This window comes from Ornithodoros turicata, chromosome 9, assembly GCF_037126465.1.
Source record: "Ornithodoros turicata isolate Travis chromosome 9, ASM3712646v1, whole genome shotgun sequence".
Lineage (NCBI taxonomy): Eukaryota > Metazoa > Arthropoda > Arachnida > Ixodida > Argasidae > Ornithodoros > Ornithodoros turicata.
The window spans coordinates 35,682,406-35,708,653 of NC_088209.1; the positions used below are offsets into that span (position 1 = coordinate 35,682,406).

The window sequence follows — 26,248 nt, forward strand, 5'->3', positions numbered from 1 at the left end:
TACGCATTCCCAATGCTTCCCACAGAAGTACATCCGGTTGCACCGAATGCGGAAAACGCCATCTGTGGAGTGCAGAGAAAATGTTACGTGGCACCTTCAAGGTCACAGGCGCCACGCGCATGCGCATTGCCAATTATGCAGGAGAAACCCCCTTCCTCACACATGCAGTGGGCGTTATCCACGAACTCTCTCGAGGCCCGTCGTACGCTCGTCGCAGCTGCAGCTGTAATTGAAACAAGTTTGCATGCTCGCTGCGGCGACTGTTTTGGGTACAGCAAGATGGCGGCCGATGGCCGCGCTCACGCGCTCCCTGTCTGCGATTTACAATAGAGATAAGTGGTTTGCACGTTGTTTCTTCCATGCCAACCAGAGCCATCAAACTGATGGACGTCTGATATTGTAAGCTTTTGTCGTTATTTTTATTGCATTTGTTGTATTTATTTTATAGCGTAAGATTTTCCCCGTATCGCGTTAGGTGGCACCACTGCGCGCGTGCGTGAAAACGAAACCAGAACCTATTGTGCTACCTACGCGGCAGGGAGCTATGCTTCTCGCATCGGTACGTTCTACAAGCATTCGCTGGTGTGGATAGGTTGTTTTTCTGACACTCTGCGGTGTTTCCAGAGGCTAAGGAATGAGAACAAGCAAAGACTGTGTTTTTCCGTTTTTAAAAAAGTAGTAGTAAATTTGTGATGTAGGAAAAAAAAAACTATCATCAGTGCCTATGACCCCCGGTAACGTTACCTATTATCACCGTAATTTGCCTTGCAACATGACGTCGAAAATGTATGGGCCCACAAGGTGCAGGAGAGGCCCAGCTGTTTTGATATTGCTTCGGGAAGAAGTAATTTATGCCAACTTTAAATCACCTAGATTAACCATTTTATCTGTACCTAGTGAAGCCGTAGAGCGAAGGGGAAGCAGTCTTCAGCTCTACAATTTAGATGTCGCTGCCTTTTACAAGTACGAACTCACTGTTAGGGCACCGACCATACGTCAACACCACATCAAAATAAGGTAACATTTCTTCAAACTAAAGGAAATGTTAACTTATTCTAATCTACATAAGCTTGCCTGCTTCTATACATTTATGTTCAGTCATAATAATTCAGAAAGCCGAATGCAGCTCAGTAAAAATTGGCAAAATATGAGTAAAGACCATCTAGTAAAGCCCATCCATTTGCTTATGTCGTGAATCAGATGTTTTCTGTACAAATGAAATGAAGCTGTTGCTTACTATAACTTACCTGGTGGAGTGGAGGTGACTCAACAAAAAATAAGTAAATAAACGAAATTGACAAGCAATGCGCCTGAATAATGCCTATTTCGTGTGCTGTCGTTTGCCAACATTGGTAGCGCACTAGCGCCGGCATTTCCCCTAGCGTAGATAAATGGAACCATCTCTGGCCTCGTTCTGATTCCTCATCAGCCATATTTACAGCGAAGAGTGTTTTAAAGTGAAAGTTTTGACTGTGATACTCCGTGCAGAGTTTGTTTTCGGCAAAGTTTCCGCCAGTTGAACAGGTCAGTGAATAATGAGCCAAGGATTCACTCGTTTCCGGGGGCGAATTGCTGCCTAAAAATAACCTTAACGTACGAGGGATATGCGCTCGTTCGCATTACATGGGTCTATGTTTGACTTGTTTTCGAAGTTGCTTGTTATCTAATGATCACATTACGCTTTTAAGGTAAACCAGCCATCATTAAGTACGCTGTCTACGTAATCATATCTGCTCGCGCGTCCGAGTACTATTATCGCCGAGCTCTAACATTTGCGACGACTCCGTCACGAAAAGCTATGTTGTTATTTCCATTTCTTTGTCCGCCATTTTGCTATTTCGCCGTAGTATGACACAAAGAGTAAATGTGATTTCGACGAGCTAATACCGTGGTACCGGTCGCAATTGAAAGGATTTGTGAATGTGTGTAATCGACTGAGCAAAATGAACCCGATTCACACCGTGGTAAGCGAAATGAGCGAGCTTCTGAAGTGGTCGACGGTTTGGTGTTTCGTCAATGTCTATTAAGCCTAGGCGTTTGGTTTTTAACGCTCGCGGCTTTGTATAATTGCTCTGTCACTGCCAAGCTTCGCTCGCGTAATATACCTTTCATTCTTTTGAAATGACACCCATTTTGTCAACGTGATCTATACACAGTGCAGAGAAATTGGTGGCGAAGCGTGGATCGGCATGATCATCGTAACGCAGGTGACATTTTATTCATCTGTATGTGACGCAGCTTTACTAAAAGCGTAATTTCACTGAGTGTCGCTCGTATAACCGTGGGCATGCGATCACGGGAATGCGCTCGTGTTTGAGCCGTTCGTTTATAAATGGTATCGCAAGGCTTCAGATGGCAAGAACCCCAGTGAGAATCGCGAACGACACTTCAGCTATAGTTGTGCGCGCGTAGGCAACAAAGACAGCGGGTGGAACTTTGCGTCAGCTGCTTTCTGAAAATGTCGTTAGATGTGTGGTAATATGCTGGTACGGTAAGATCTCACAGTATCTTGTTCCTTCCACAGCTTTCTGTCGCTGTCAAAGTGAAGATGGAGTTCGGATAGTGGTGCTGCTGCTCCGTTGTGAATGCTTGGCGAGACCATGTGTGTGTTTGTGCGTGCGTGTGGCGGTTGCAGTGATTGGTGATCAAGACTAGTGACACTCATGAGGGACACCTCAGAGTTGAGTGGCCCGGCGGGGCGAGACGGCAGGCAGCCGAACCTGACCCAAGTCAGGTGGCTGCTGGATGCGATACGCAAGATAAAGTCGCAGAAACAGCGGCCTTCGCGTGAACGTGTGTGCCATGCTGTCGTTCAGACCCACAAGATTGCGAGGGAAGTTGCGGAGAAGCAACTGGACTTGGCCGTCTCCCATGGGTTCATATTCAAGGTGAGTATACCGTGCACAACACATTTATTTTGAGATGATGCTGGTGATGTGGGGAATGAAAAAATGAGCGCCCTTCACAATAAGGATCGAAGACCTATGGCATCCAAAAAGGTCATAAGGTACATAAAGTATTGTTGCGGAGCCGAAGACGATGACTGCTGTGCAAACGGGCACGTGACCCGAGACGGGAAACTGTAACCTAACGCGGACCTGTTGTAACGTGTAACAGTATGAGTAAATATAAGTACAACAGAACTTTTTGACCATAATGTGGGCAGAATTTTTATGAATCAGGTTTTCCGAGCTTGGTGGAGAACACTTACACTAGTGATGTGCAAAAATTTGTTTTCTAAGGGCATCATTTTGTTTTTAACGGGAACTGGTAAACTGCCGAACGTGCAGACTGACTGCGGCAAATCTCAGCTTAACTAGGATCAGTACTCATTGAATTGAGCTGCCTTCCATGTTCATTGGGGAGCTACATGAGATGTAGGAGGATTTCGGAGCAGCAGTTGACATGGCTTATTGCGGAGCTGCAGTGCACACGTTTGTCGAGATAAACATTGTGAAGGCTCAAAGCTGCACATCGTTCCGCGCTGTTGCTGTGTGCTATATTATGCGTGTTATTAGCATCGTTTTCTCATTGGAGTACAAATGACCTTGACAGTAAGTGCCCTGGTAGTTGCAGCTTTTTTGAAAGAAATCAAATTTCAGAAGGGTTAGTCGTTACTCTGTTGAGTGTGTAGGGCATAAGCTAAAAGTAGCTGATTCATAGCATGTGGTTCTTGGCACAAGGTATTCAGCGGCCGCGTCTAAAAATATGTTGTCGCGCACGCCCGATCGTCTGTTCTCGTCATCGGCGAGAAATTTGCAAGACAAAGAGGGGGGAAAACTGCATCCTGGCTGTTCATTTTTGCGCCACCATCATCAAGCGGTTGAAACTGCAACTACAGGTTTTCCCGGCGATTTTAATCTGAGCGCCATCGAAATTAATCCGCGTGCCATGCAAACTACATGGGGCACGGATTAATTTAGCCAGCGCTTGGATTGAAATCACTGGGAAAACCTGTAGGTATGTCTCTCTGTACATGGATGGCATTAGTTGTCTCGCAGTACATTGGATCTCATTACTTTCCACTATTTCGTAACTTATCTTTTGGTACCTGGCTTTCGTGTTTTATGTTCCGACCGTTTAATCTAACATCAGTTCCGTTTCTTTCTAAACGCTATAGGCAATGCACAAGGGTCAGTGTTCGTACAAGGATGCGGACACCTTGAAGCAAGCGTTGAAGAGGAAGCCAGGCAACAACAAGGCGCGGGAGAATGGCACCGACCTGGCAGACGCCGTCGTGGAGGCTGTGCGTGCCCTCAGGGAGAAGAGTGGCTCAACCCTCCGCTCAATGGAAAAGTATATCCAGGAGAGTGGCAGTGGCCACAGCGGGGACGATCTGGAGGTGCAGCTGCGTGCGGCAACCAAGAAAGCCATAGCCGCAGGCAGAATAATCCGCTGTGGCCGTTTCTATCGTCTGCCCGCCCGTAAAGCCGCGGAGGATGCAGACGACGAAGATGAGAACAGCGATGCCCACGTGAAAGACGGCAGCGGAGAGTTGAGTGCCTGCAGAGCCAGTTCCCCTTCCTATCCCAAGGTGAGACCCCTGATTGGACAATTAATGTGTGCCCTTATGTTTTTGGGATTTTATTGCATTTAACCCTCGAATGCGGGGCTGTATTTAGACGTTGTTGTTAGTTCCTGCTAACAGTATGCGATTGTTCCTCTTTGTAGAGGAGATCCGCTGCCCACGTGAGGTGCAATGTTTGCCATGGATCCGCAAGCAGCAACAGAAGCGGTGTTCCTGAGGAAATCCTAAATTGTTTTACCTGCGGATATTGTGGTAAGCCGCGTCGCATTACGCCGTAGTTACGTACTACTCTACAGAAACTAACGCTGCTTGACTCTGCTTCTTACACAGCCCATCCTTCATGTTTGAAGTACTCCAGAGATCTAGCCGTCATTGTTCTGAATTCGAAGTGGCAGTGCTCACAGTGCAAGACCTGCTCTGTATGTGATAGCAAAAGCGAAGACGTAAGTCTTGTATTCACTAGTAGGCGCCACTGTCGTCGTGTGATGTGTGCAATTGATTTTTTCTCAATTGATCGATTGATTTATTCTCAGGAACATTTACTACAATGCGATTCGTGTGATTGTCAGTTTCATGGACATTGTCTGAAACCACCTATCACAAGAACGCCGAAAGGTAAGGGGCCTAACGTGTATTCGTGGGCTGCCCATTCCAACTGAGAGGTCGAGTTAAATTGAATTGAAAATTGAAATTTCTTCTCATTTCCAGGTCCCTGGAAGTGTCCATCGTGTTCCACTCGCAAGTTGAAAAATATGAAGTTTGTAAATAACCTTGCCTCTAAAATAAAGCAACGAAGCAGAAAATTCACCAACCACATGCTGAGGAAACAACAGATTTCTGCTGCGTAAGTTAAGATGATTTTGCAAATATTCCATTGAACACATGTTGTAGCTTAGTTGGAATGTCAACACTGTCCTCCTTGCTGAAGCATGTCGAAAATTAATAATGTGATTCATATTTCTACCTGATGATAAGGATTACAAAGAGCAATCGTAACACAGGTATGCAGGGATAGATTAACGCAGACAGTCTTTCTTCCACGATAGCACCAGCTTCTGGACTTTGCTCTGCGGAGCATTGGAACAACAAGTTTGAGGCAAAGGTTATCGAATACGTTTTAACAGATCTTTGTTGCCTTTGTTTCTGTCCCACAACCTAATGACGTCTGCAGAAGGTTGCTTGCTCATGCTCATATCGTGCCAAAACTGAAAGTAGGTGCGCACTTGATGTACGATAACTTATTGTCAGCATTGGGTAAAACAGAGCTGCACTTGTTTGGTCTCTGTGCGAATCCATTGCCCGCACGGGATCTCTCGCCCTGCTGTGATGTCATCAGGACATGAACTTGCCTTCAATTTTTTTATATCTGCAGCTCATTGTTGGCTCTTGTATGTCGCTAACACTAGCTCTTGCAAAAGAGGAGCTACACCAAGGAAAATTTTTAATTTTTGCATCTAGGTACCTCACTCTCGTTTTAGCTGCTTGGTACAGATGTTGGGAACTTCCTAACATGTGTGTGTTTTATTTTTACTTTTTTGTACAATTGACACAACGATAATTAATAGCTTTACGTTGCGAGACGTCTATGACGGAATTAACGGGCGCGCATCTTGTGGGGCTTTATGGGCATCCAGTAATTTGATTGTCGGATCAAATGTGGTGTGCTTTCGTCATTACTCTTTTTTTTTTTTCCCCGATTCAATCACGTTAAAAAATCAGAGGTAGAGCACACACATTTCTATAGATATACCTATTGTTAGTTGCAGCGGGGAAGCCACCTGCATTTGATAAAAAAAAACCTCGAAAGAATGTGCACGCATGCATAGCACACAGCAGCAAAAAGGCTTGAGCCAGGGGTCTCAAAGGGGAGAAAAAAAGAAAGCGAGCCGAAGTTGCGTCTGAAAAGTACCGAAATAGCCATTCACACGTCCGTGTCTCACCCACACAGCCAAGTGCGCTTGGTGCCACTGCCAACAGCTAACACTGCAGTTCACATAGCTGTACAACTAGCTTCTCATGCTTGTGGCATGCCATTATTTATGGTGGTAAGATTTAGCACCGCATGTAGGTAATACGTTGGAAAAATAGATATCCCTCGCATTCGCCATCAATCATGTGATGTTGCAATGCTGTGAATACTTTTTTTTGTTTTTTCGTGAGCATGAGGTTGCGGAAAACATGGCCTCTGTGTCACTACAATCATCCACGTTCCACAGATTATTGTCTTGTGTACGTTTTTGCGTCACTGCGGAAAAGCGTGACCTGCTACTGGTTACATTCTGCATTCGCGTAATGGACCTCTCATAACTGATGCTGTACCAATAGTTCATTGTATGTGATTTTGCGTCGTGTGTAAAGCTAGTAATTAAGTACTTCTTGCTTCGATTGTGTATGTGTGACCCAGTTTGTTGAAGCATTTTGGCTATCCACCTCTACTTGCCTATTTTGAAAGTCTCCATGCTTGTACGTACTGATGAAAATTGTTTCTAAAGGACCTTGATAGTGTGAGTGAATGTCACTGAAGAGACCCCTTGTGATTTTTATAGCGGACAAAAAAAATATTTTTGTTTTCGTTTTCATATCATTAGAATTATGAAGCTTCTCAACATGCATCTGCATTACACGCAATGTGTTCCTTATCTCGCACGCGTAGCTCAAGGGAAGGAATGTTATCAGCAACCCCTCATTTTGCGCTCGTGCATAATCTGTCTGTTCAACCATTTAATTAACATTTTGCATGTAGGCCCGAGTCTTAGCCATGAATTCATGTTGTAGTAGCCTAGTATGATAAATGGTACTTTCTATCAGCAGAAATAATCGTGTGGCAACCAGCTCAACAAGGAGAAGGCGAGGCGGGCTTTCATCGGAATCGTCTCTGTCTCAGTCCGTTGATGACTGTTCCACAATCGAAAATGGTGAGTTTTATACCAGTGTCTGAAGTTAATGGTGCACGGGAGCGAAAAGAGAAAAATTTATACTCTCAAGACTGAATTGTTGACTCGTGTTTTGAATGATACAACCCTTCAGGGCATGTTAAAGAGGCTCCTGCTGAACTTCCACCAGCTGTTACAGACAAAGACCTGAAGATTTTCAAAAAGGCCCAAGACATAGCTGTGAAAGTAAGCTTTTTTTTTTTTTCCTTTTTCTTTTTTCATTACAGTTTGAATGCTACTTCTTGTGACTTACACGTTTCCTTTTCTGCTGTAGACTACTGGCCAGGAGCTCATTGTACCTGACCATCAGACACGGTGTCCAGCAGCTATAGAATTTGGCCAGTACGAAATTCAAACCTGGTATTCCTCACCCTACCCTCAAGAATATGCAAGGTGAACTTTTCTCTGTTTAATATGCCACCCGAGGGGAAACACAAGTTCCAGGTGTGAGTAACATTCTATGTGTTCTTCTCTTAGGCTTCCTAAGCTATTTTTGTGTGAGTTCTGCCTCAAGTACATGAAGAGTCACAGTATCCTCATGAGGCATTTGGTAAGGGCACACTTCATCTTTGCTCTATGTTTTCTTTATTTTTTATAAACTATCTGTAGAATGAACTCACCTTAGTCTGACCCCTGATAGTCTGATACTCGTTTTGTGACCATTTTTATTGGGAACCATTTTGCCAGATTGTAAATCCACCTCGTCAGTATGACAGTTCGCTTTATGAACGAAATCTGCGGGAATACTAACTAGGGTTCGCTGTACATGTTCGCTTCCATCATGAGTGCATCTTCAACCTTTATCAAAGCCCTCATGTCCTCATGCACTTTTTGATATTTTTGTCGCAGCTAACATGCATATCATTTTCTTCTCGTATTCCAGAAAAAGTGCACCTGGGCCCACCCACCAGCGACGGAAATTTATCGGAAAAATGAGGTCTCCGTGTTTGAGGTTGATGGCAATGTAAATAAAATCTACTGCCAGAACCTCTGCCTGCTAGCCAAACTGTTCTTGGATCATAAGACCCTCTACTACGATGTTGAACCATTTCTCTTTTATGTGCTTACAAAGAATGATTCTAAAGGCTGCCACTTGGTTGGGTACTTCTCCAAGGTATGTTGGAGTCTCTGCTAAGAATTGGAGTAGAGTGCTCACTGAATGTTTAAACCACCACAGGAAAAGCACTGTCAGCAGCGGTATAACGTTTCATGCATAATGACGATGCCACAGTACCAGAGGCAAGGCTTTGGAAGGTTTCTGATTGACTTCAGTAAGTTAGTCCTTCTGTGAATAATACCTTCGGTGATGCACATGGCAAACAATGCGCTGCTGGTGTACACACGCAGTCATGGTGTTGCTAACAACTTGCACTTGTATATCATGGTAATGTTGCCAGAATGACCTTTGTACATTGATTGTAAGCCTTCGTGGATGTCTCTGTTGCTCTGTTATGACACTGCAGTGGTGTAGCATTTGGTAGGCAGCCATTTTGGCAATTTCAGTCACGTTGCACCTGATAAAAACTGAGCTGCGCCTGACACGGCTGTAACCAAGTCAGTTCGTACACTGCGGGACCGTTTCTGAGAACTACCTACAAGCTCTAACACACACGTGTTAATAAAAATAAATTATATATATACACTACACACTACATATACATAAACTACATATACTACAATAATACTACATATATACTACAATATACATACACTACATACACTAAAATATATCGGCATGTATGTGTTGTCACTAAAAAACGTCTCGCGTTGGTTGCAGGCTATTTGCTGTCCAGGAAAGAAGGCCTTGCAGGAACACCCGAAAAGCCTCTCTCGGATCTTGGGCGTATTAGTTACATGTCTTATTGGAAGAGCATCATTTTAGAGTTCTTGAGTAGTTACGAAAGTGATCAAATATCTATACAAAGTGAGTATATGCTTTACTGTCTGACAAGTTACTTAAAAAAGGCTGCCCATTACAATTTATTGAAATGGAGAATACAGTTTTAAAAAAGGGGGAATTTACAAATTGATCCCGCTTTATGCAACAAACTTTCAAATGCGACTGTGTCACCTGTGCATGTAGCAGGTGTCCAGGTCAGAAAGTTTCGGAATCTTTCTAAGCTCTGAGAACATGATGTTGCTGTGCCAAGAATCTTTCTGCTACAATGTTTCCAAGCCATATGCTATGCGACTGAATCCACAATGATGTCGGCACAACTTACTGCATGAGAAGCGTACAATCCCGTGGGACAACCTTCTCTGAATCCCTGAACCCAGTGGCTGTAAAGTGGCTTTCTGTGTGAAAATTTAGAGTAAATTTTAAAGTAATACTGTCGAGTTATGAGTATATCCTTCATCTCTCTTTTTGGCATTAATTTTTCACATAAAATCTGTCTTTCCAATAATTTATGTCAGTGACACTTTTTTCAATTAATGTTTTGGCATAGCGGTTTGGTGGATGGTTAATAAATTAATTTACCTTAAATAAAATTACTTAAAGAAGTCACAAAGGTGCCCAACATCTCACAGACATCTCCGACAGAGAGCCCCCAATTTATTTTTATTTATTTTATTTAGGCCGTATTGGGTGACCTGTATTGCATTGTCGTTACCCCCCCTTCGACTTTTCCCTTTCTTCATTCAAAACAACTTTCATCTTATGAGTTTAAGCTGTGATGATTGTTGAGTGGCCGTGTTGCTAAGTTTGGTTACGTTCGTTCTCAAGGCTTGTCAGAGTCAACTGGTCTGAATATCCATGACATTGCCACAACTTTGCAGCACTTAAATATGATGAAGAAAGAGACGAACGAGAAAAATAGGTGAGGTAGCGTTGCCTCCTGGATTTTGCTGGAGCTCGAGGCACGTCGTGATCGTGGCTTAATTTTTTCTGCAGGATACAAATTTGCATCAGTAAGTCGATGTTGAGCGATCACATGACTAAGGTTCGATCGGGAAAAGAGAAAAGGATTATCCTGGACCAGGAATGCTTGAGATGGACGCCGCTCGTAACCCAGCCCCAGTTCAGAGATGAGGAACACGAGGTAAAGGTAATCTCAAGAAGACGTTTTTATACGTTCCCCCATGTGGGTAGTGCCCGTGTATGGGCACAAGTGCGGTTGGAATTTAGGAGATGCATTATTGATAGAGCCTGAAGTTTTAAAAGGGTTTTGCCCGATTGTTCCCCGAATTTGCACCCCGAATGGAAGGTTGCCTCTTTAGGGTGAAACCCGATTTTTACCCGGCAAATTGCCCTCACTGGAATGTATGTAGGAATGCACTAACTTACTTGTTTGGCAGAAAAATTTAGTTACATCACCATTTGTACCAAACCTGTACAGTCAGTTTGAGTAACTGAGCCCGATTTCTCCCTGAATTTAGCATACTGGAAGTTTTTTCGCACGAATTTAGTGCACATGTTTATTTACCCGATTTTTACGCCCCGAATATAGAAAAAAATATTACTCAAACTTCAGGCTCTAATTATTGACAGTCTAAAGCGCACAATGTCCTGAGCTGTCCCAATTTTCGTGCTCCGTCTATGCTTCCGACTGTTTGCACTTGGCTCGTGAGACCCGGCAGCAATGTGACAAATAGAGAGAGAGAGAGAGCCCCCCTAATTTTTTTCCGTTTCCTTTTTGTCCTGTTGGGACATGTGTCCTAACGAGGATTGTAAGAGGAAACGGAAGTTGTCATTGTTGCTCCTCGTCTATCCAGCATGATGAAGAGGAAAATGAAGGTCCCGCGCGGAAGAAACAGCGAAGGGTCCTGTCTCCGGTAGCCGCCAGTACTGCGCAGCGCCAGAGCCCCAAGGATGAAGAACAACGGGTGAAGAAACCGGGACGCCGCGGTCGAAAGCGGAGACACCCTCGCCCTGTCGCGGCCACCAGGGAGCTGAGGAGTTCGGCTGCCACGCAAGACAGTGTTGCGTGCAGCCAGGCTGATGGGGAGGAGTCAGCCGTGAAGGAATTGCCGCCGAAACGAAGGCTTCGGAAAGCGTCGGAGGCCCCCAAGCCAACTGTTGCGGAGGAGGCCGAGGAAAAGGCACGAGAGGAGGAGGAGCTTCCGCGCAAGTTGCGGAGCAAAGAGGCGCTCACACCGGCAGTCGCGTCTCAGGTAGAAGCCGATGGATCTCAAGGTAATTAAAAGGGGCCACACTTGTAGCGTGAGTGGTGTATTAAAATAGCGCAGAAGTGATTTTGATTACCCTATTTTCTTTGTATAAAGCTGCTAAGCAGGCCAGTAGGATGCACCACAAGAATTAATTCATCCCATAGAATCGTAATTATCGCAGAAATTGAATTTAAAGTATGCCGCAGAAAGCGACCGTGCGCAACAGCGGTGGAGAGGAGTACCAGCTACGGGGGCCACGCTGATTGCTCCAGAGAAATGTTGTCTGCTACTCAGCTGTCGTCTGCTACTCGGCTGTTAAGGGTTCTGAAAAAGCATTGCTCCTGGCTCAGTCATGATTCGGCTGCTCCTTCTATCCCCAGTCCTCTGGGGGAACTGGCAAAACTGGTTTACGGGGGCAAAAAGACAGGGCGCTGACCCCTTCCCCGTGTGCGAAGAGAGAAATTGTGTTTTTCGAGTCTCCCCTGAGTGCCTGATAAGTAACTTTGTTACAAGCAGTCACTTATTGAACAATTAACCGTAACTAACAACTCCCCTCTGAGAGGGCAGCTTTCATGTTGCATACCAATCGCTGACAGAGGTAGTGAATGAAGCCGCAACTAATTTCCGAAAAAATAATGAAAACTCTGAAGTAACTATAACTAGTTTTACCATCTAACCATTTATTTGGGAGGCAATCTGTTGCACAGTGCTGTCGTGAATGCCTGTATTCTACATTATTTTATGACTTAAGCAATTGTGCACTACTGCAGCCCCCCCAACTTTCTTTTCTGTATTTTCCTACCTGCCTTAAATTTCATTCAGGAGAGCAGTGAACACTTGCTCAGAGCAATGCTGAATAGAGTGAGTTGGGTCTTCACAGATAACACCGTGCCGCACGTGAAGAGCAGTGCTCCTCAGCACCATGGCATGGTGCTTCCTCCAAAGAAGTCCAGGAGAGGGGTGAAGCTGATCGGAATGGATGTGAGTGACCAGACGCAACCCGTCGAAGCAACACCAGATGACTCCGCGTCAACAAACCGGGACAAAGCGACGCCTGCTCCTCAGTCCACTGGCCCTGTAATGCGCAGAAGAAGCAGCAGAGCCGCTGAGCCACCAGCAGTGCTGAGACCTCGACGGATAAGAAGCACTGAGGTATGCCTCACCTTTCTGATGGTCTGCATACTGGTCTACCTTGTAAACTTAACATTTAACATTTATTTATTCAAGTTGTAGGTAGTTTTATAACGTGGGTGACCTAAGCCTCTAAGGCTTGTGGGTCACACCAGTCAGTCAGCAGCGAAACTCAATGTTATACAAACATAACAAGAAAGCAAATCTAAAGATAGTCACATCACTTAGTGACCGAAATTATAAAGATGTCAACAGAAATCGCTTTATCTGTTTAAAGGGCCTTATGTCTGGATGATGCTACCAAAAATTGGTTAGGTATGGCATTAAATGTATTGGGAATATAAAACCTCCTGTGACCTCTCCCATAATTGGTTCGAACACGGGGCTCTTGATATATGGGCAATAAACTTCTTTGCGGCCTTTTCCGAACAATTACTTTTTTAATAATCCGTACTATAGAAATGCCTGGTTATTACAGTATACCAAAAGAGTAACTCCGCGTAGTATCTCTGTGTAATACGCACCTCACAAATGTACCAACACAAGTGACTGCTCGCTCTGTGAGAAGGATCTTGTACGCCATTCTAGATCTGAGGCAGTTACGCATACCTTGGGGACTATAATAATTTCAGGTGAGCAAGGTGGAAGAAGAACCTGCTCCGCCTTTACTGGACCATGTTGAGGCATCGCAAGGAGAGGCAGAGAAACAGAGCGTGGATGCCACAGCGGTTGAGGATGCTGAGAGTGCGGCACCTCCTGTCTTGGAAAGCTTCAAGGAAACGAACAGCGTAGCTTCCCCCCAGTCAAAGAGAAGTTGGAAGCGAACCAAGAAGTTTCAGCGTAGGGGACGTCCTCCAAAGGTACGCTTTATAGTTTATTTATAATTTATTATTTATTTATTTATTTGTTTATTTATTTGAGGGGCAGCAGGGCGTTGTCAAGCCCCGTACAGAAGAATGGAGGTGCTAAGATTTGGTACACATACAGCAGTCCATGTATTGTATAACTAGAGCCTGAAGTTTTCGGCAAATATTTTTTTCTAAATTCGCAGGGTAAAAATGGGGTAAATAAACATGTGCTCTAAATTCATGCGAATTCGGGTGAAAAATACTTCCAGTATGCTAAATTCGGGGAGAAATCGGGCTCAGTTACTCAAACTAACTGTACTGGTTTGGTACAAACTGTGATGTGCCAAACAAGCTAAGAGTGCACTCCTAAGGATTTCTCAGTGAGGGCAATTTGCCGGGTAAAAATCGGGTTTCACCCTAAAGAGGCAACCTTCAATTCGGGGTGAAAATTCGGGGAAGAATAGGGTTAAACCCTAAAACTTCAGGCTCTATGTAGAACCCTTTGAGATCAGACTTGTATTTGCCCCGTAATATGCACATCTTTTTCTTCATGCTTTATGACTAAAGCCAATGCGGACACATGTTCCTTTGAAGCATTTTTCATCATTCATGCACATTTGCAAGACCACCTTATCGTGCTTCGTAGGTTAAAAAGAAAGACCGCACTTCTTCAGATGCTATGACAGATAACGTTGCCATTTGGAAGCCTCACGTGGAAATATTGCCGAGCTTCTCACTGTGCATTCCAGCACCAGACTGCTAAATCTTTTCCCTCGACTTCATTCGTACCGTACGCTACAGTAATTCTCTCCTGACTTTCAGAAACAGTTCATCCATGCTGATTCACCAAAGGTAGCCGATGTTACAAGTTCAGAGAGCAGTGACTACTCCAAGAAGGACGTGGAGGCTCAGGACAACAGCACTGAAAATGCGTCCGAGTCGAAAGAGCAGCCTAAGCGTGCTGAGGATCCTGAACCGACAAAAAAGGACGCGCCTGCGGCTGAGACGTCGGCAAAAGATGTAGAACCAAATCCCGTAGGCGAAGATGAGGAGGAGGAGAAGCAAGTCACAGACACAGCAGATCAACAGGTCCCCGAGGAAGCAGCGCAGAAACCTCCAGAGTTGGAAACCTCCGCTGAGCCTGAGAGTTCTGAGAACCTACAGGCCAGCGGTGTTGAAGAGGAGGATGTGGAACCTGCTGAGACAGCGCACGGTGTCGAAGAATGCAAGCAGGTTGAGAGTGAGTCCAACCACGATGAGCACCGTAGCGTCACTTCTTCCGCGCAAGACGAGGAGAGCGAAGAGACCAGGGAGAGTTCAAGCCAGCACGTTGATTCTCATCCGCGCCAGCAGGTTGAAGAGAGCCCGTCGTGTTCGAGAACGTTGGAGCTGCAGAAGGCCAGGAGCGAGCAGCAGCGGCAAGAGCAGGGCGACGTTCGGTGCCACGACCTCCCGACCCCCAGCGTGATCGTGTCCAACGAGTGTCTCGGGAACAGTGCCTCGGTCGTCAGCACCAGCAGCCAGGAGAGCCAGGACATTGTGGTGGACAACAACCCATCCCCGGCGGTGCAGCTCCCGTTGACCCCCATAACGCCCCAGACCCCCGGGTCAAACCCACCGTCCCACGGCACCTGCCTCTCGAACCAGTCGATCTCGAGTTGCGGAGTCGAGGAAGGGTCGCACACCAGCGCGCACGACATCATGGTGGGTCACAGCCCAGCAGGGATGATGGGCTGCAGCCCGCACGACTTGACCGTAGACACTGCTGCCTCGAACCTGAAGAATTCCGCGGAGGCGCCAGCCGTGCGGTATCAAGAGCCGATGAGAGAAACCGTCGTGGCACGCGCCAGGGAGTGCGACCGTTCCCGTCACGACACCATGCGATCTCGCATGCCCGTTATCAGCAAGTCCGACGTTGGCTGCATGGGTGTGTACACTCCGGACTCTTCCTCGACGAGCAGTATACTTTCGAGCAGTGGCTACGCCGGGATGGACATGGATGTGAATCAGCTGAGGCTCGAATCTCCCGCGTCGCTTAGTGGGGACGGACCTGTGGGCCCCATGGAGCACCTCAGCAGCCCGTACTCGGACTGCGCGCACATGCAGCAGCAGCAGCAGCGGCCCCCGCAGGCACACCCCTCATCCCATGCCCATCACAGACAACAGCTGCAGCAGCAGCAGCAAAGCTATTGCCGTGCACTGCACCAGTCACAGGCCACAACTTCGCTGTCACAAGGAGCTTTCGCAGCGGCACAGGCAGCCGTGGCGCAGGCTCAGGCGCAAGCTTCCTGTCCAGGGCCTGCGACAGCAAGTCAGACCAGTCATCCGGGCCACGTGGGCCATGCGAGTCATGTGAGTCACACGAGTCACAGCCCCCACACGAGTCACAGCCCCCACACGAGCCACAGCCCCCACACGAGCCACAGCCCCCACACGAGCCACAGCCCCCACACGAGCCATAGCCCGCATGCGAGCCATGTCTCTCATGCGAGCCACAGCAGCCCCTCGAGTCACACGTCTCACGCACCCCATGCGAGTCATGCCAATCATGCCATGATGCAGGGCATGGTGCTGATGCCACCGGCCAGCAGCTACATGAGCATATCTGGAAGCGGGCCTCCGTCGTACGTGATGGGCAGTGTAATGGGCATGGTGCAGCCGGGAGGAAGTGCGTCGCAACGTTCCTTCCAGGGGCCTCACAACTATCCGTACGGAGCGTCCAACGCATCGTGCAGTCTCGCCAAGCTGCAGCAGCTGACTAACGGGATCATGGACATAGCCCCGGGCGGCCCGGGACAGAGTGCAGTGGCCGCAGCAGCTGCCGCAGCCTGTGCCATGACTCCCCCGGCTGCACCTTCTCCGCGATCAGCGCACCAGTACGGTGGAAAGTATGCGGCTGCTGCAGCTGCCGCTGCAGCGGGCCACAGGTACCACCAGAGGTCTTCAATCAATCCCAACCTTATGGCCGGGTACCAGTCGCTGAACGGGTACCGCCAGGGTGGCCCGCCGCCGTCTGCTTACCTGCAGCAGGGACCGTCGATGCAAATGATGAACATGCAGCCACAATATCAGGAACAGCCGCCACCTCAGAACCCAATGTATGCATACGGCTATCTCAGTGGAGGCCTGCCGCCTCAGACACTCAACTCGATGATGCGCAGGTAATGAATTTTCCAGGGCAGCTTGTAAATACGTAGCTCGGAAGAAATATACCTCCTTTTCCCCCCGAGACGTTCGAGAGGGTTCGACAACTGGAATGTAAATACAGCGTAGGTACGGCGAAGAACTTTCTTCCGTTAGCTGAGCGTTGTCCTTCGTGTCAGTTCTGGACCTAAAAACACTGTGAAATATTTTAGCGTGTCCTTTTTGTCATCCTTTTCTCTTTCTTTTTTTTTTCCTTTTAAACCTACTTGCAGGCAGAAGTGCTCGAAGTGATTGTCGTGTATCTGCATGTACAGGGAATGTGATATTGTGTTGCTGGTCACAGGATCTTAAGAAATTGTGTGTATAGTAGAACTGTGTAACCCTCATTGACATGGACACCAGGATGTGGTCTTTGGGACTTGTTAGATGATGACTTCCCGATCGTTCGGACGGGCTACGTAAAGGCAAAGGCAGGTCTCCGCCGCGGATGAGCTCTGTGTGCTTTACAATTGCATTGCTGCAGCTGGTTATCATTCTACGTAGATTGTATCAAAATTATTGCGTAATCTTTGTTAGGTTGTGTGCTGCGCTGCATATAATGTTTTGGGACTAGCGAAGCCAAAAATTGCGCTTTCGTTCCCCAGTGGGGATCCTGTACTCAGTAGCGGAGGGAGTCATTGGGTGTAAATAGTAGTCATGTCACGTTTTGTACAGGTATAGTAGGTAAGCAGACCCCCGTTTTAAGTGCATAGTACAGTTTTACTTTTTTTTTTTTTGCACCACTTGTACCAACTTTTACTGATTGGAGAGACAAGAAAAGTGAAATCCAGTACAAGTTTCGTGAAAGTAGTGAACGCTCCAGTTTGCATCTGCCTTCCAGTGTCAGGTCTAGTCCTTGAGGTCTTTGTCGCACCTTATTATGATGCCGATGAAATTCCAAACTTAAATTGCTTATGCATGTGTATGAGGGGGAACATCCTGTAAATTTCCTGCATTAATCTTTATTTCCTTTTTGTTCAGCTATGTATGTTGTTACATACATCTACGGTGAAATAAATAAAGGGTATTTTAGATCTTGTAATGTATCTTACATAGTCTAATTACATAATTGAACTACCTTGGAAGTCTCTCGTAAGTGCCTTATTCTATCTAGACGAGACAATTCCTTCTTTTGCGCGGTAAAGTTATCGAAAGTCGCGAGCTACAAAATATTCCTTATGAGATGCTGAAAGTCACGGGCAATGAACAGGGAGAGCTGTTACATGAAAATTATGAAGATGTAGGTGACTGAAAATAGAAATATAAAGCTCTTGTGCGTATATCCATTCGTCTGCTGAAATAGTGAAGGGGTACCCTTTCTTGTATGCAAGTTGACCGCTCTGGCATTTATAGTAACGTGGGGTTGTATTCCTATGTGTACCGGCGTTGCAGCCCTGTGCTTGACTTGTTCAGTAAATAGTTTAGAAGCCGCTGTATTCGGTGTACTACTTCATAGCATGCTCCGCAGTGTAAAAGAGAGAGAGAGAGGGTTATTGCGTGAGAGTTTCTTTTGGGAAAGACTTTGTTTGTGCTGATGAGAGACCCTGACAACTCAAACGTTGTAATTTATTTATTTGACTGAAAGTATACGCATGTAAGCTGTTTGTATCCACCTAATGTTTATGTGGAGTACCATGATATATAATTGTTAATAGAGGTATAATTTAACACTGAGTATTTTGGCCTGCATTTTCTTTATTTTTTTTTTAAGATTGTATATTTTGTATCATTTTTGTACGTAGGTAATAGTTCAAGTTTCGACGTAGCAACGATGCTAAATATGCATTACACATCATTGAACAAGCATTTGCAATGGCCTTGGTCCAAACTTTGGTTACAGATCTGTTGCAAGATTTCTAGCAGTTGTATATTTTAAAGTACATGTTGCCCTCATATTTCATACCAGGCTTGCTGTAACAACAGCTACAATCTAAGTGGAATAAAGGTAAACTTTTTTCATTGACAGTTTGTGGCTGGCCTAAATGTTACTTGTGCATGCTTTGCCTGCAGGGGTCTGGCAGTTTGACATCGATATTCTGTGAGTGGGAACTGTATTACGAGCAATTTGCAAAACATTACCAAAAATTCCAGTAGAAGCGTGCTTAAGTTTGAAGGACGGGGGCACCAAGAACTTGAGGTTGTATAAAGAAGAAAATCTGGGGGGAAAGCACAGCTGGTGTCTGATTGGTAATATCAGTTTATATTAGGTTTTTTATTAGTTTATATTTGTATTAGCCTGGTTGCCTGGAATGACAAGAAGGCGGCTTTCGGGTAGATATCAGATTTTACACGAATTTTTGAAAACTTAGGGGGGGGGGAAACTATCTGGAAAAATCTGGTTGAACTTGAAAACGAAGAGCACTACGAATTTGTGGTCGCCAGGTTATCCCTAGCCAGTGCTGACCGGAATAGATTCGATTTAGGGGGTCTAGATAAATTACTGGCTGGAACCCCCTTCAACCATAGGCGGAGTTCTCAATCCACCGGAGGGGCTGCACAATGCCCCCAAACTCCCGGCACAAATGCTTCGATTGCGGGAGCTTTACCCCCACTTTGTTCGCAGGCATCGAGCGTGGTGTCAGGGATTCTGTGTCATCATGTTCATTAGCTTGCAGCACAGAGGTGGGCAACGTCACGACTGACGCCCATGGGGATTGTGCGTCCTGGGCCAACTTCTAAGGGAACTGTTTCGACCAAATAACGTCTTGAGGACTGAAGCCGCCCTACGTACGTCTGAAAGCGTCTGAGGAAAACTCAGGAAAAACCCCAGACAGCACCGGGATTTGAACCCTGGTACCTCCCTACATCCCTACCTACACCCGAACCTTGCATGAATATACCCTGCAGTAGCCAGGTGAAGCAGACGTCAACCCACGCAAACGGGAATACTGCGAAAATCCTCACCCAAATGCATTATAGTGACAGATAATATGTGAAGAAGAAAAAAGTCAGATAGAAGAAGATGCAGAAGGCACAGAAGGTAACCGAAACCTGGCGGCTGACAGTGAGAAGTCTGTGCGTGTGACCGGTGTGGCTATTGGTTGGTCTCCTCCACGTGGTCTCCTCCTTTTCTTAATTTGTTTCTCTCTTTCCTTTGACCTCCGCCATAGAAGCCGCAGATAAGCGGTTGGTTTTTTGAGCAACGCACACGGGATTGTATTTGCAATTGATTTTATCATGACTGCGAAGCTAAGGTAAGATGTTGCTTATAGCTTCTTCACTTTACTCTTTCAAAGTTTTTCATTTATGGCAACACAGCCTAGAGAAACACGTGTGCTCACATTTTTTCTTCGTTGGTTGTGATGCACGGTCGGTGCGGTGTTTTACGATAAGTGTGCAAACAAATGTGTGAATTTGTGTGCAAATGGCACGTAGGCCACTGTGAAAGTTGCTAGTTTGTATCGTAGCCAAGTGACTGATCTGCTAACGTGTACTTACTTGCAGAAAAGGGATGCTGTTTGGCATGGGAAACCCCCTTCTAGACATATCAGCATCCGTGGAAAATGAATTTTTGCTGAAGTAAGCTGTCTTCCCATTATATCGAAGCCTTCGTATTGTGGCACGAAACGTTTGACCTTCCTATCGAGTAATATGACGTACTGGTACAGACCCTTTGAACAGTAATATTTCATGGACATAGGCAAGCGCTGTACGACGAGTGCACTTTACACGATAACACTGTCATTGGCCATAGTAGGACCGTTCGTCTGTCACAGATAGTGTCGTCGCCGCGTGTATGGCCCAGGATAATGTAAAGAGCCGCCTGCATCTATTAATCACTTTATAGCGACAGTTGCATCGCGGCGCTAACACGATATTTAAAAAAACTAAATATTAATCACTTTTATCCAGCTTAGTAGCCAGAGGGGGAGGTTTCATAAGATCAACCCTATGAACCCCCCTGCAGTCTCCAGCATGTGTTAATTTCTTTTTCAGATACTCATTAAAGCCTAATGATGCTATATTGGCAGATGATAAGCATGCCTCCTTGTAAGTATTCCTTCTTGTGTATTAGATCTTTGTGATGTGATTCGCGAGGATACGACAAGCGATCCCTGTAGCAGACAATAAACCACCACCATTTACGGTGATAAACAGCTCTGTTGGTTGAGCTCATTGCACACCATTATCAGTGGGATGGTGTCATGTGATGCGAATGTTGAACTACAGATCAATTCCTTGCTTGAGTGATGCACATAAAAATCGTGGTAGAACCAGTTAGCTTTTGTGAAGTGTGTGTAGTAAGTACATCATGTTAGTTCACTGCAAACACTTAAGGTGCTTTACAGGAGCCCCAAGCTGAGCCCCCCAATAACTCGTGTTTTTCTCTGCGGCATGTCCTGAAACACATAAAATGAGCTACTTTGAAAGAACATGAATCGCAAGTGGCCCGCAGCGCACGTGAGACCTCTCTGTTCTGCACACCTTCAAAAAAAAAAAAAAAGTTCCACTATATGAAAGAGCATGTAAAAGAACGAGGAGGGTATGTCGTGATGTCACTTATCCCCCTGGCAGGGCTGATCATGTGACTCGTGATGTAGACCAGCACAGCTCAAGCAGGTATATGTAGAGTCACTAGATAAGCTTATTTAGTGACTCTAGGTATATGCGGCGTGTGAGCTGAGAAGGAAGAAACGTATGGGGACTTACGGGGGGATTGGTGCTGGCCATCCGTGGCCGCTTTCTCGGAGTGCTTTTACAAATTTGATTGAGTAGTGACAACCGACAGTGCAGCATTTTCCATGATTACTCCCGATGAAGAGCTCTAGGGATGAAACAGGGTTTTAATGAAATGTTGCATCATTGGTCCTCTAAGGTTGTGGTACACGTGAATTGGAAGAAGCTGGAAGTATACAATAATAGTGTGTCGGTTTCATCATCTGTTGTGTCGCTTTCTTAATCTCTAGATACACAGAACTGATTGAAAAATACGACTGCAGTTACATTGCTGGAGGGGCCACGCAGAATACGCTCAGAGTGCTACAGGTATGTCTCGAAGTGTACTTATTTGTGTGTAGCGTGAGTGCTGGTACAGCATTAATGAGGGTCACATTCTAAATAAATGTTCCGCTACATTTCGCATGTTTCAGTGGGTAGTGCAGATGCCTGAGGTGACAACATTCATGGGCTGCATTGGTAGAGACAAATTTGGGGGAATTCTGGAACAGAAAGCACGAGAAGCAGGCGTTAATGTACGCTACCAGTACAGCGATAAGTTCCCCACAGGGACATGTGCTGTGCTTCTTACACAGAACGGGGCAGCAAGGTATGTTGAAAGGCATTGACCGTAATTGTCCACATTGGTGCTTCTTAACGTGTTTAACTCTTCCTCCAATTCATTCCAATTTCAAGTATATGGTATTTGCATGACTCTAACAAGAGCCCAATTTTAAACTGCATATTTCTTTTGGGTTGCTCCATAAAAGAGTTTGTTTGTTTGTTATGCTCATGCCTTAATCCTTTTCAATATAGGTCTCTGTGTGCCAACTTAGCGGCAGCTAATGCCTATTCAGTAGAGCACCTTTGTAAGCCTGAAAACAAAGCACTAATGGAAGAAGCATCGTTTTACTACATTTCAGTACGTAAACATAATTCCTCCTTTGGTACAAGGCGTTCATATTCCTACATGGTGTGTAGTTCCCAGCAGAGAGTGTGCATGTTTTGATAGTTCTTGATAGGAAGGAAAAGGCAGAGTACTAATCTGAAATAACTTTCTACTTCTGGTAACCTTTAGCTTTGTTGTCCCACCATGTAATGTGGTAAACCAATAAATTGAATTGAATTCAAGGAAATGCTAGCCATGAGCCGGGTACGTTCTGCGTCAGCAAACTCTCATGGCAGACGACACTAACAGTGGTCATCACACTTTTTTTCATTATGTACATATACGAAAATTCACCCGCTATTACGCTTATTATCAGTTGTTTTAGTAACCGCATACATATAATTAGAGGTGTGCGTGGGTGTGATTATATCCGCGGGTATGACATCCTGGTTTGCAGTTGGAAGTAGAACGTTCTAAAATCCGCATGGATAAAATGTGAATATCTGCATTTGAGCTGCAAATAAGCATGTCTGCCGGCATCTGCTTGGTGAAGCACGACGTCCTGGTGTGTCACTTGTTGTGTTGCTGGGCGGTTAGCTGCATTTGAGTGGCTCTCTGCAATAATGATGTCAACGAAAATTTGTATTTTTGAGGAATAGAGAAGACTGGAAATGATGAGAGCGTTCCTTAAAATGGATGTCACTGCGCCCATTTTGGAATGCTGCAGTGCACGTGTTTTTTACTTATGTATATGAATAGTAGGTCCGTATTTTTGGCGTCTAAAGTCTTCTCTTGAAAGCGATTCAAATTGTTTACATCGTTATGGCAGAGCTGCATTCATTATATAGTTGATGGATGACAATATTCCTAAGCGGATCACGTTACCCTACTTTCATGTAATGCTTCCTGCATGTAGAGTTTCTCTCATAAATGCAACGAACACGGAAGTGCGGGTATTCTCAATATCCGCGCGCCTGTGGATGGGGATACATCAATCCCAACTAGTGCAGATGCAGTCACCGATCTGACGCGCGTGTACCGAGCGTGTACCGAGCGTGTACCGAGCGTGTACCGAGCGTGTACCGAGCGTGTACCGAGCGTGTACCGAGCGTGTACCGAGCGTGTACCGAGCGTGTACCGAGCGTGTACCGAGCGTGTACCGAGCGTGTACCGAGCGTGTACCGAGCGTGTACCGAGCGTGTACCGAGCGTGTACCGAGCGTGTACCGAGCGTGTACCGAGCGGGGGACCGAGCGGGGGACCGAGCGGGTACCGTAAATGGTATCCACGCTTGCCTCAGCATACTGTCACATTATACACTTTGTGCCATCCGTGTGCCAATCGTTAAGCTATCAAGCCTGGCATAATGCACGGAGGCCTAAGTTGTGATTACGTTAATTGTGTTCTCGTTTCATTTTCCTTGCAGGGCTTTTTCCTGACAGTTAGCATAGAAAGTATCTTAACAGTGGCACAGCACGCTCATGAGAAAGGCAAGGTGTTCTCGATGAACTTGAGTGCGGCTTTCCTGTGTCGCCTCTTCAAGGACCAGATGATGCAGGCTTTTCCATATATAGACTTATTGTTTGGGAACGAGACGGTAAACAGTGTTGTCTTATCCTTTTATCTTATCTTCACTTTTGACACTACCAGAACTGCAGGTTTTCCTGCCGATTTTAATCCAAGTGCCAGCTAAATTAATCCATGTGCCATGCAAACTTTATGGGGCATGGATTAATTTAGCTGGCACTTAGATTAAATTCGCCTGGAAAACTTGTAGAAGGATGCACACTACATGCATGCTTACCGTTTTACAGCACACGTGTCAATTCTACTAACTTTCTTACATGTTTGCATTTGTGCTCAACAGATTCTGTGTGTTGTTTCTAGGAGGCACGAGAGTTTGCTGACGTGCACAACTTGGGGGTAAGGAGTTACGTCTCGTCTGCTTTATTAAAATGTAACAAGAAAAATTAACGCTTGAAAGGCTGATGTTTGCGTTTCTCTCTCTTATTTTATTTTATTTTTTTCAGACACATGACGTGACCGCAATCGCGAAACTAGTCAGCAAGTTTCCAAAGAAGTCTGCTGTTCCAAGGACAGTGGTTTTTACGCAAGGTGCTGATGATGTAATAGTCGTACAAGGTAGGCAGTGTCGTCTGCTTTTGATTGGGAGAAAGGAGTTTATGGGAGTACGCTGCACCGTGACCACGCGCCTGAACTTCTCGTCGTATCGTTCCAGGGGAGGAGACGCACACATTTCCAGTGCCAAAGCTCAAACCGGAGGAAATCATCGATACCAATGGCGCTGGGGACGCATTTGTTGGAGGTACATTTTGGTAGCAAGATGCACAAACCTTATTTGCTCATGAGAGAGAACTGATGTGCTGAGGCTGGAACAACATAGAAAGGACAAATACATACAAAGCATACAAACTCAATTGGTAGAGCCCTGGACCGGTAATCCAGAAGATGCGGGTTTGAGTCCTACAGCTGGCTAACCTTTTCAGTGACTTCCACCTTTCATCATTATTTGCTTTGTCGCTCTATACCAGGGGCTCTCGACTTGATGGGGTGAGAATCAGCCTTAGGGTGCAATTTGATGATGTCATCAGGGGAATGTGTGTGTAGGAATGTAACATTCGCCTCCTATCCGCCCTTGCGCACACTGATGGCACCCTTAAAACAACACTTCACCACTTAACACTACCCCTGCACCAACTCTGGAACAGATTGATACCGTCATCACTTCCGATTTGTGAAAGGCAGGAAGCGTACGTTCTGCGACGAAGCGGCATAAGTGTCACAAACAAGGTGTACGCTTCCCGTTTTCAACCAATTGCGGAAGATATCATTGGGAGTTATGGTTGGCTAGGAATGTGTTATGTTGAAGTTGTCGAGAGTGTAGTATATCATTCATAGGACATCAGCCTTGTCAGGTAACACCTCAACAGCGCGTTAAGACGTCTCCCAGATGGATGTCGTACTGGAAAAGCTAGTATCTAGCCGCAACAAACATACCTTCAAGAAACTCCGCAGAAACGACAGTATATGTGAAATATGAGAGCAGGGACAATGCTGCGTTGAATGACAAGAGAGATTGAGGATCGCTGCTCTAGATTGTTGATAATATGCCAGTGTCAATAGCAGGATATTTTCTTACAGGATTTCTGGCTATGTACCTGCTCGGGAAACCACTTGAGACGTGCGTCAGCTGTGGCATCAAGGTCTCTGTCGAGGTCGTAAAGAATTCTGGATGCACCCTTTCTGACCGTGAGAGTGTGCATGTGGTATAGTTGAGCTGCATTCAGAAACCAGTGGGACAGAACTGTTGATTGTTGATGGTGCCCACAGGCTCTATTGTAACATAAGGTATTCTACCCCAGCTATTAAAAGTTGAATATAGGTTTCGATTACTGTACGAACCAGAATGCCTGTCTTCAGCACGGCAAGACTGAAAACGCATGGACTCTCTATTTTTATATATTTGTATGGACCTCATGTTCCTATTTCCTCGTTTCTATATTACTGCCAGGAGAAAATAAAGGTTGGATACCTCCATTACACCTTCCGGACAGCTCTTGTACATTAGAGGAATCGACAGATTCTTCTCAGCTGCGTCTTTCTGATGGATCTTGTCATATCCCTCTGCTAATGAGGGGCTGTTACACGAAAGATTTGATGCGGAACATTCCCACCAGGCACACAAGGCAGTATTGGCCTTAAAGTAGCACTGAGGCGACCCCCAATTTCTTCTTTTTTTATTTACGTCGCGAGACAACTGCGATCATGAGCGACGTCACAGTGGTGGGGTTTAATGTCCCTCGTTTAATTTCCGTCGCGGAAGACTGTGTGCCGGAGCAACTTGTACCCTTCCACCAAGTTGCTACCGTCCTTGGCTGGGTTTGAACATGCGATAAATAAAATGAGCTTTTGCGAAAGAACAATGGGTGACCTCCAGCACGCGTGCATGG

General features: G+C 45.7%; 2 protein-coding genes across 4 annotated transcripts; both read left to right on the plus strand.

Moving 5' to 3' along the window:
* The first annotated feature begins 1,393 nt into the window (after positions 1–1,393).
* Positions 1,394–18,698, plus strand: LOC135368773 (histone acetyltransferase KAT6A-like). 3 transcript variants are annotated; one of them, XM_064602282.1, is made up of 20 exons: positions 1,394–1,524; positions 2,525–2,888; positions 4,121–4,534; positions 4,672–4,780; positions 4,859–4,971; positions 5,062–5,143; positions 5,237–5,372; positions 7,337–7,443; positions 7,556–7,647; positions 7,736–7,854; positions 7,939–8,011; positions 8,345–8,575; positions 8,639–8,732; positions 9,239–9,385; positions 10,187–10,280; positions 10,355–10,508; positions 11,176–11,596; positions 12,452–12,723; positions 13,335–13,562; positions 14,373–18,698. In XM_064602282.1, the coding sequence occupies exons 2-20, from the start codon at positions 2,664–2,666 to the stop codon at positions 16,713–16,715; spliced, it is 5,454 nt and encodes a 1,817-aa protein (XP_064458352.1). In that variant the 5' UTR covers positions 1,394–1,524; positions 2,525–2,663; the 3' UTR covers positions 16,716–18,698. The 3 variants fall into 3 exon arrangements, with proteins under 3 accessions (XP_064458352.1, XP_064458354.1, XP_064458353.1); XM_064602284.1 differs by having other exon boundaries at positions 10,355–10,502; XM_064602283.1 differs by having other exon boundaries at positions 7,340–7,443.
* Positions 18,699–19,810: 1,112 nt separating this feature from the next.
* LOC135368774 (uncharacterized) lies at positions 19,811–25,838 on the plus strand. The gene is made up of 11 exons (XM_064602285.1): positions 19,811–19,927; positions 20,178–20,252; positions 20,670–20,723; positions 21,641–21,719; positions 21,824–21,999; positions 22,206–22,311; positions 23,704–23,874; positions 24,165–24,200; positions 24,308–24,419; positions 24,517–24,603; positions 25,440–25,838. The coding sequence occupies exons 1-11, from the start codon at positions 19,911–19,913 to the stop codon at positions 25,568–25,570; spliced, it is 1,044 nt and encodes a 347-aa protein (XP_064458355.1). The 5' UTR covers positions 19,811–19,910; the 3' UTR covers positions 25,571–25,838.
* Positions 25,839–26,248: the final 410 nt, after the last annotated feature.

Bases quoted from the DNA above. Each gene is read 5' to 3' on its own strand.
- LOC135368773 (XM_064602282.1), top strand. From the start codon at position 2,664: ATGAGGGACACCTCAGAGTTGAGTGGCCCGGCGGGGCGAGACGGCAGG. The intron at 5,144-5,236 runs GTAAGGGGCCTA...TCTCATTTCCAG, and splicing joins TATCACAAGAACGCCGAAAG to GTCCCTGGAAGTGTCCATCG. The intron at 7,855-7,938 runs GTGAACTTTTCT...TTCTTCTCTTAG, and splicing joins TACCCTCAAGAATATGCAAG to GCTTCCTAAGCTATTTTTGT.
- LOC135368774 (XM_064602285.1), top strand. The intron at 20,253-20,669 runs GTAAGCTGTCTT...TTTCTTTTTCAG, and splicing joins GAAAATGAATTTTTGCTGAA to ATACTCATTAAAGCCTAATG. The intron at 24,201-24,307 runs GTAAGGAGTTAC...TATTTTTTTCAG, and splicing joins CTGACGTGCACAACTTGGGG to ACACATGACGTGACCGCAAT.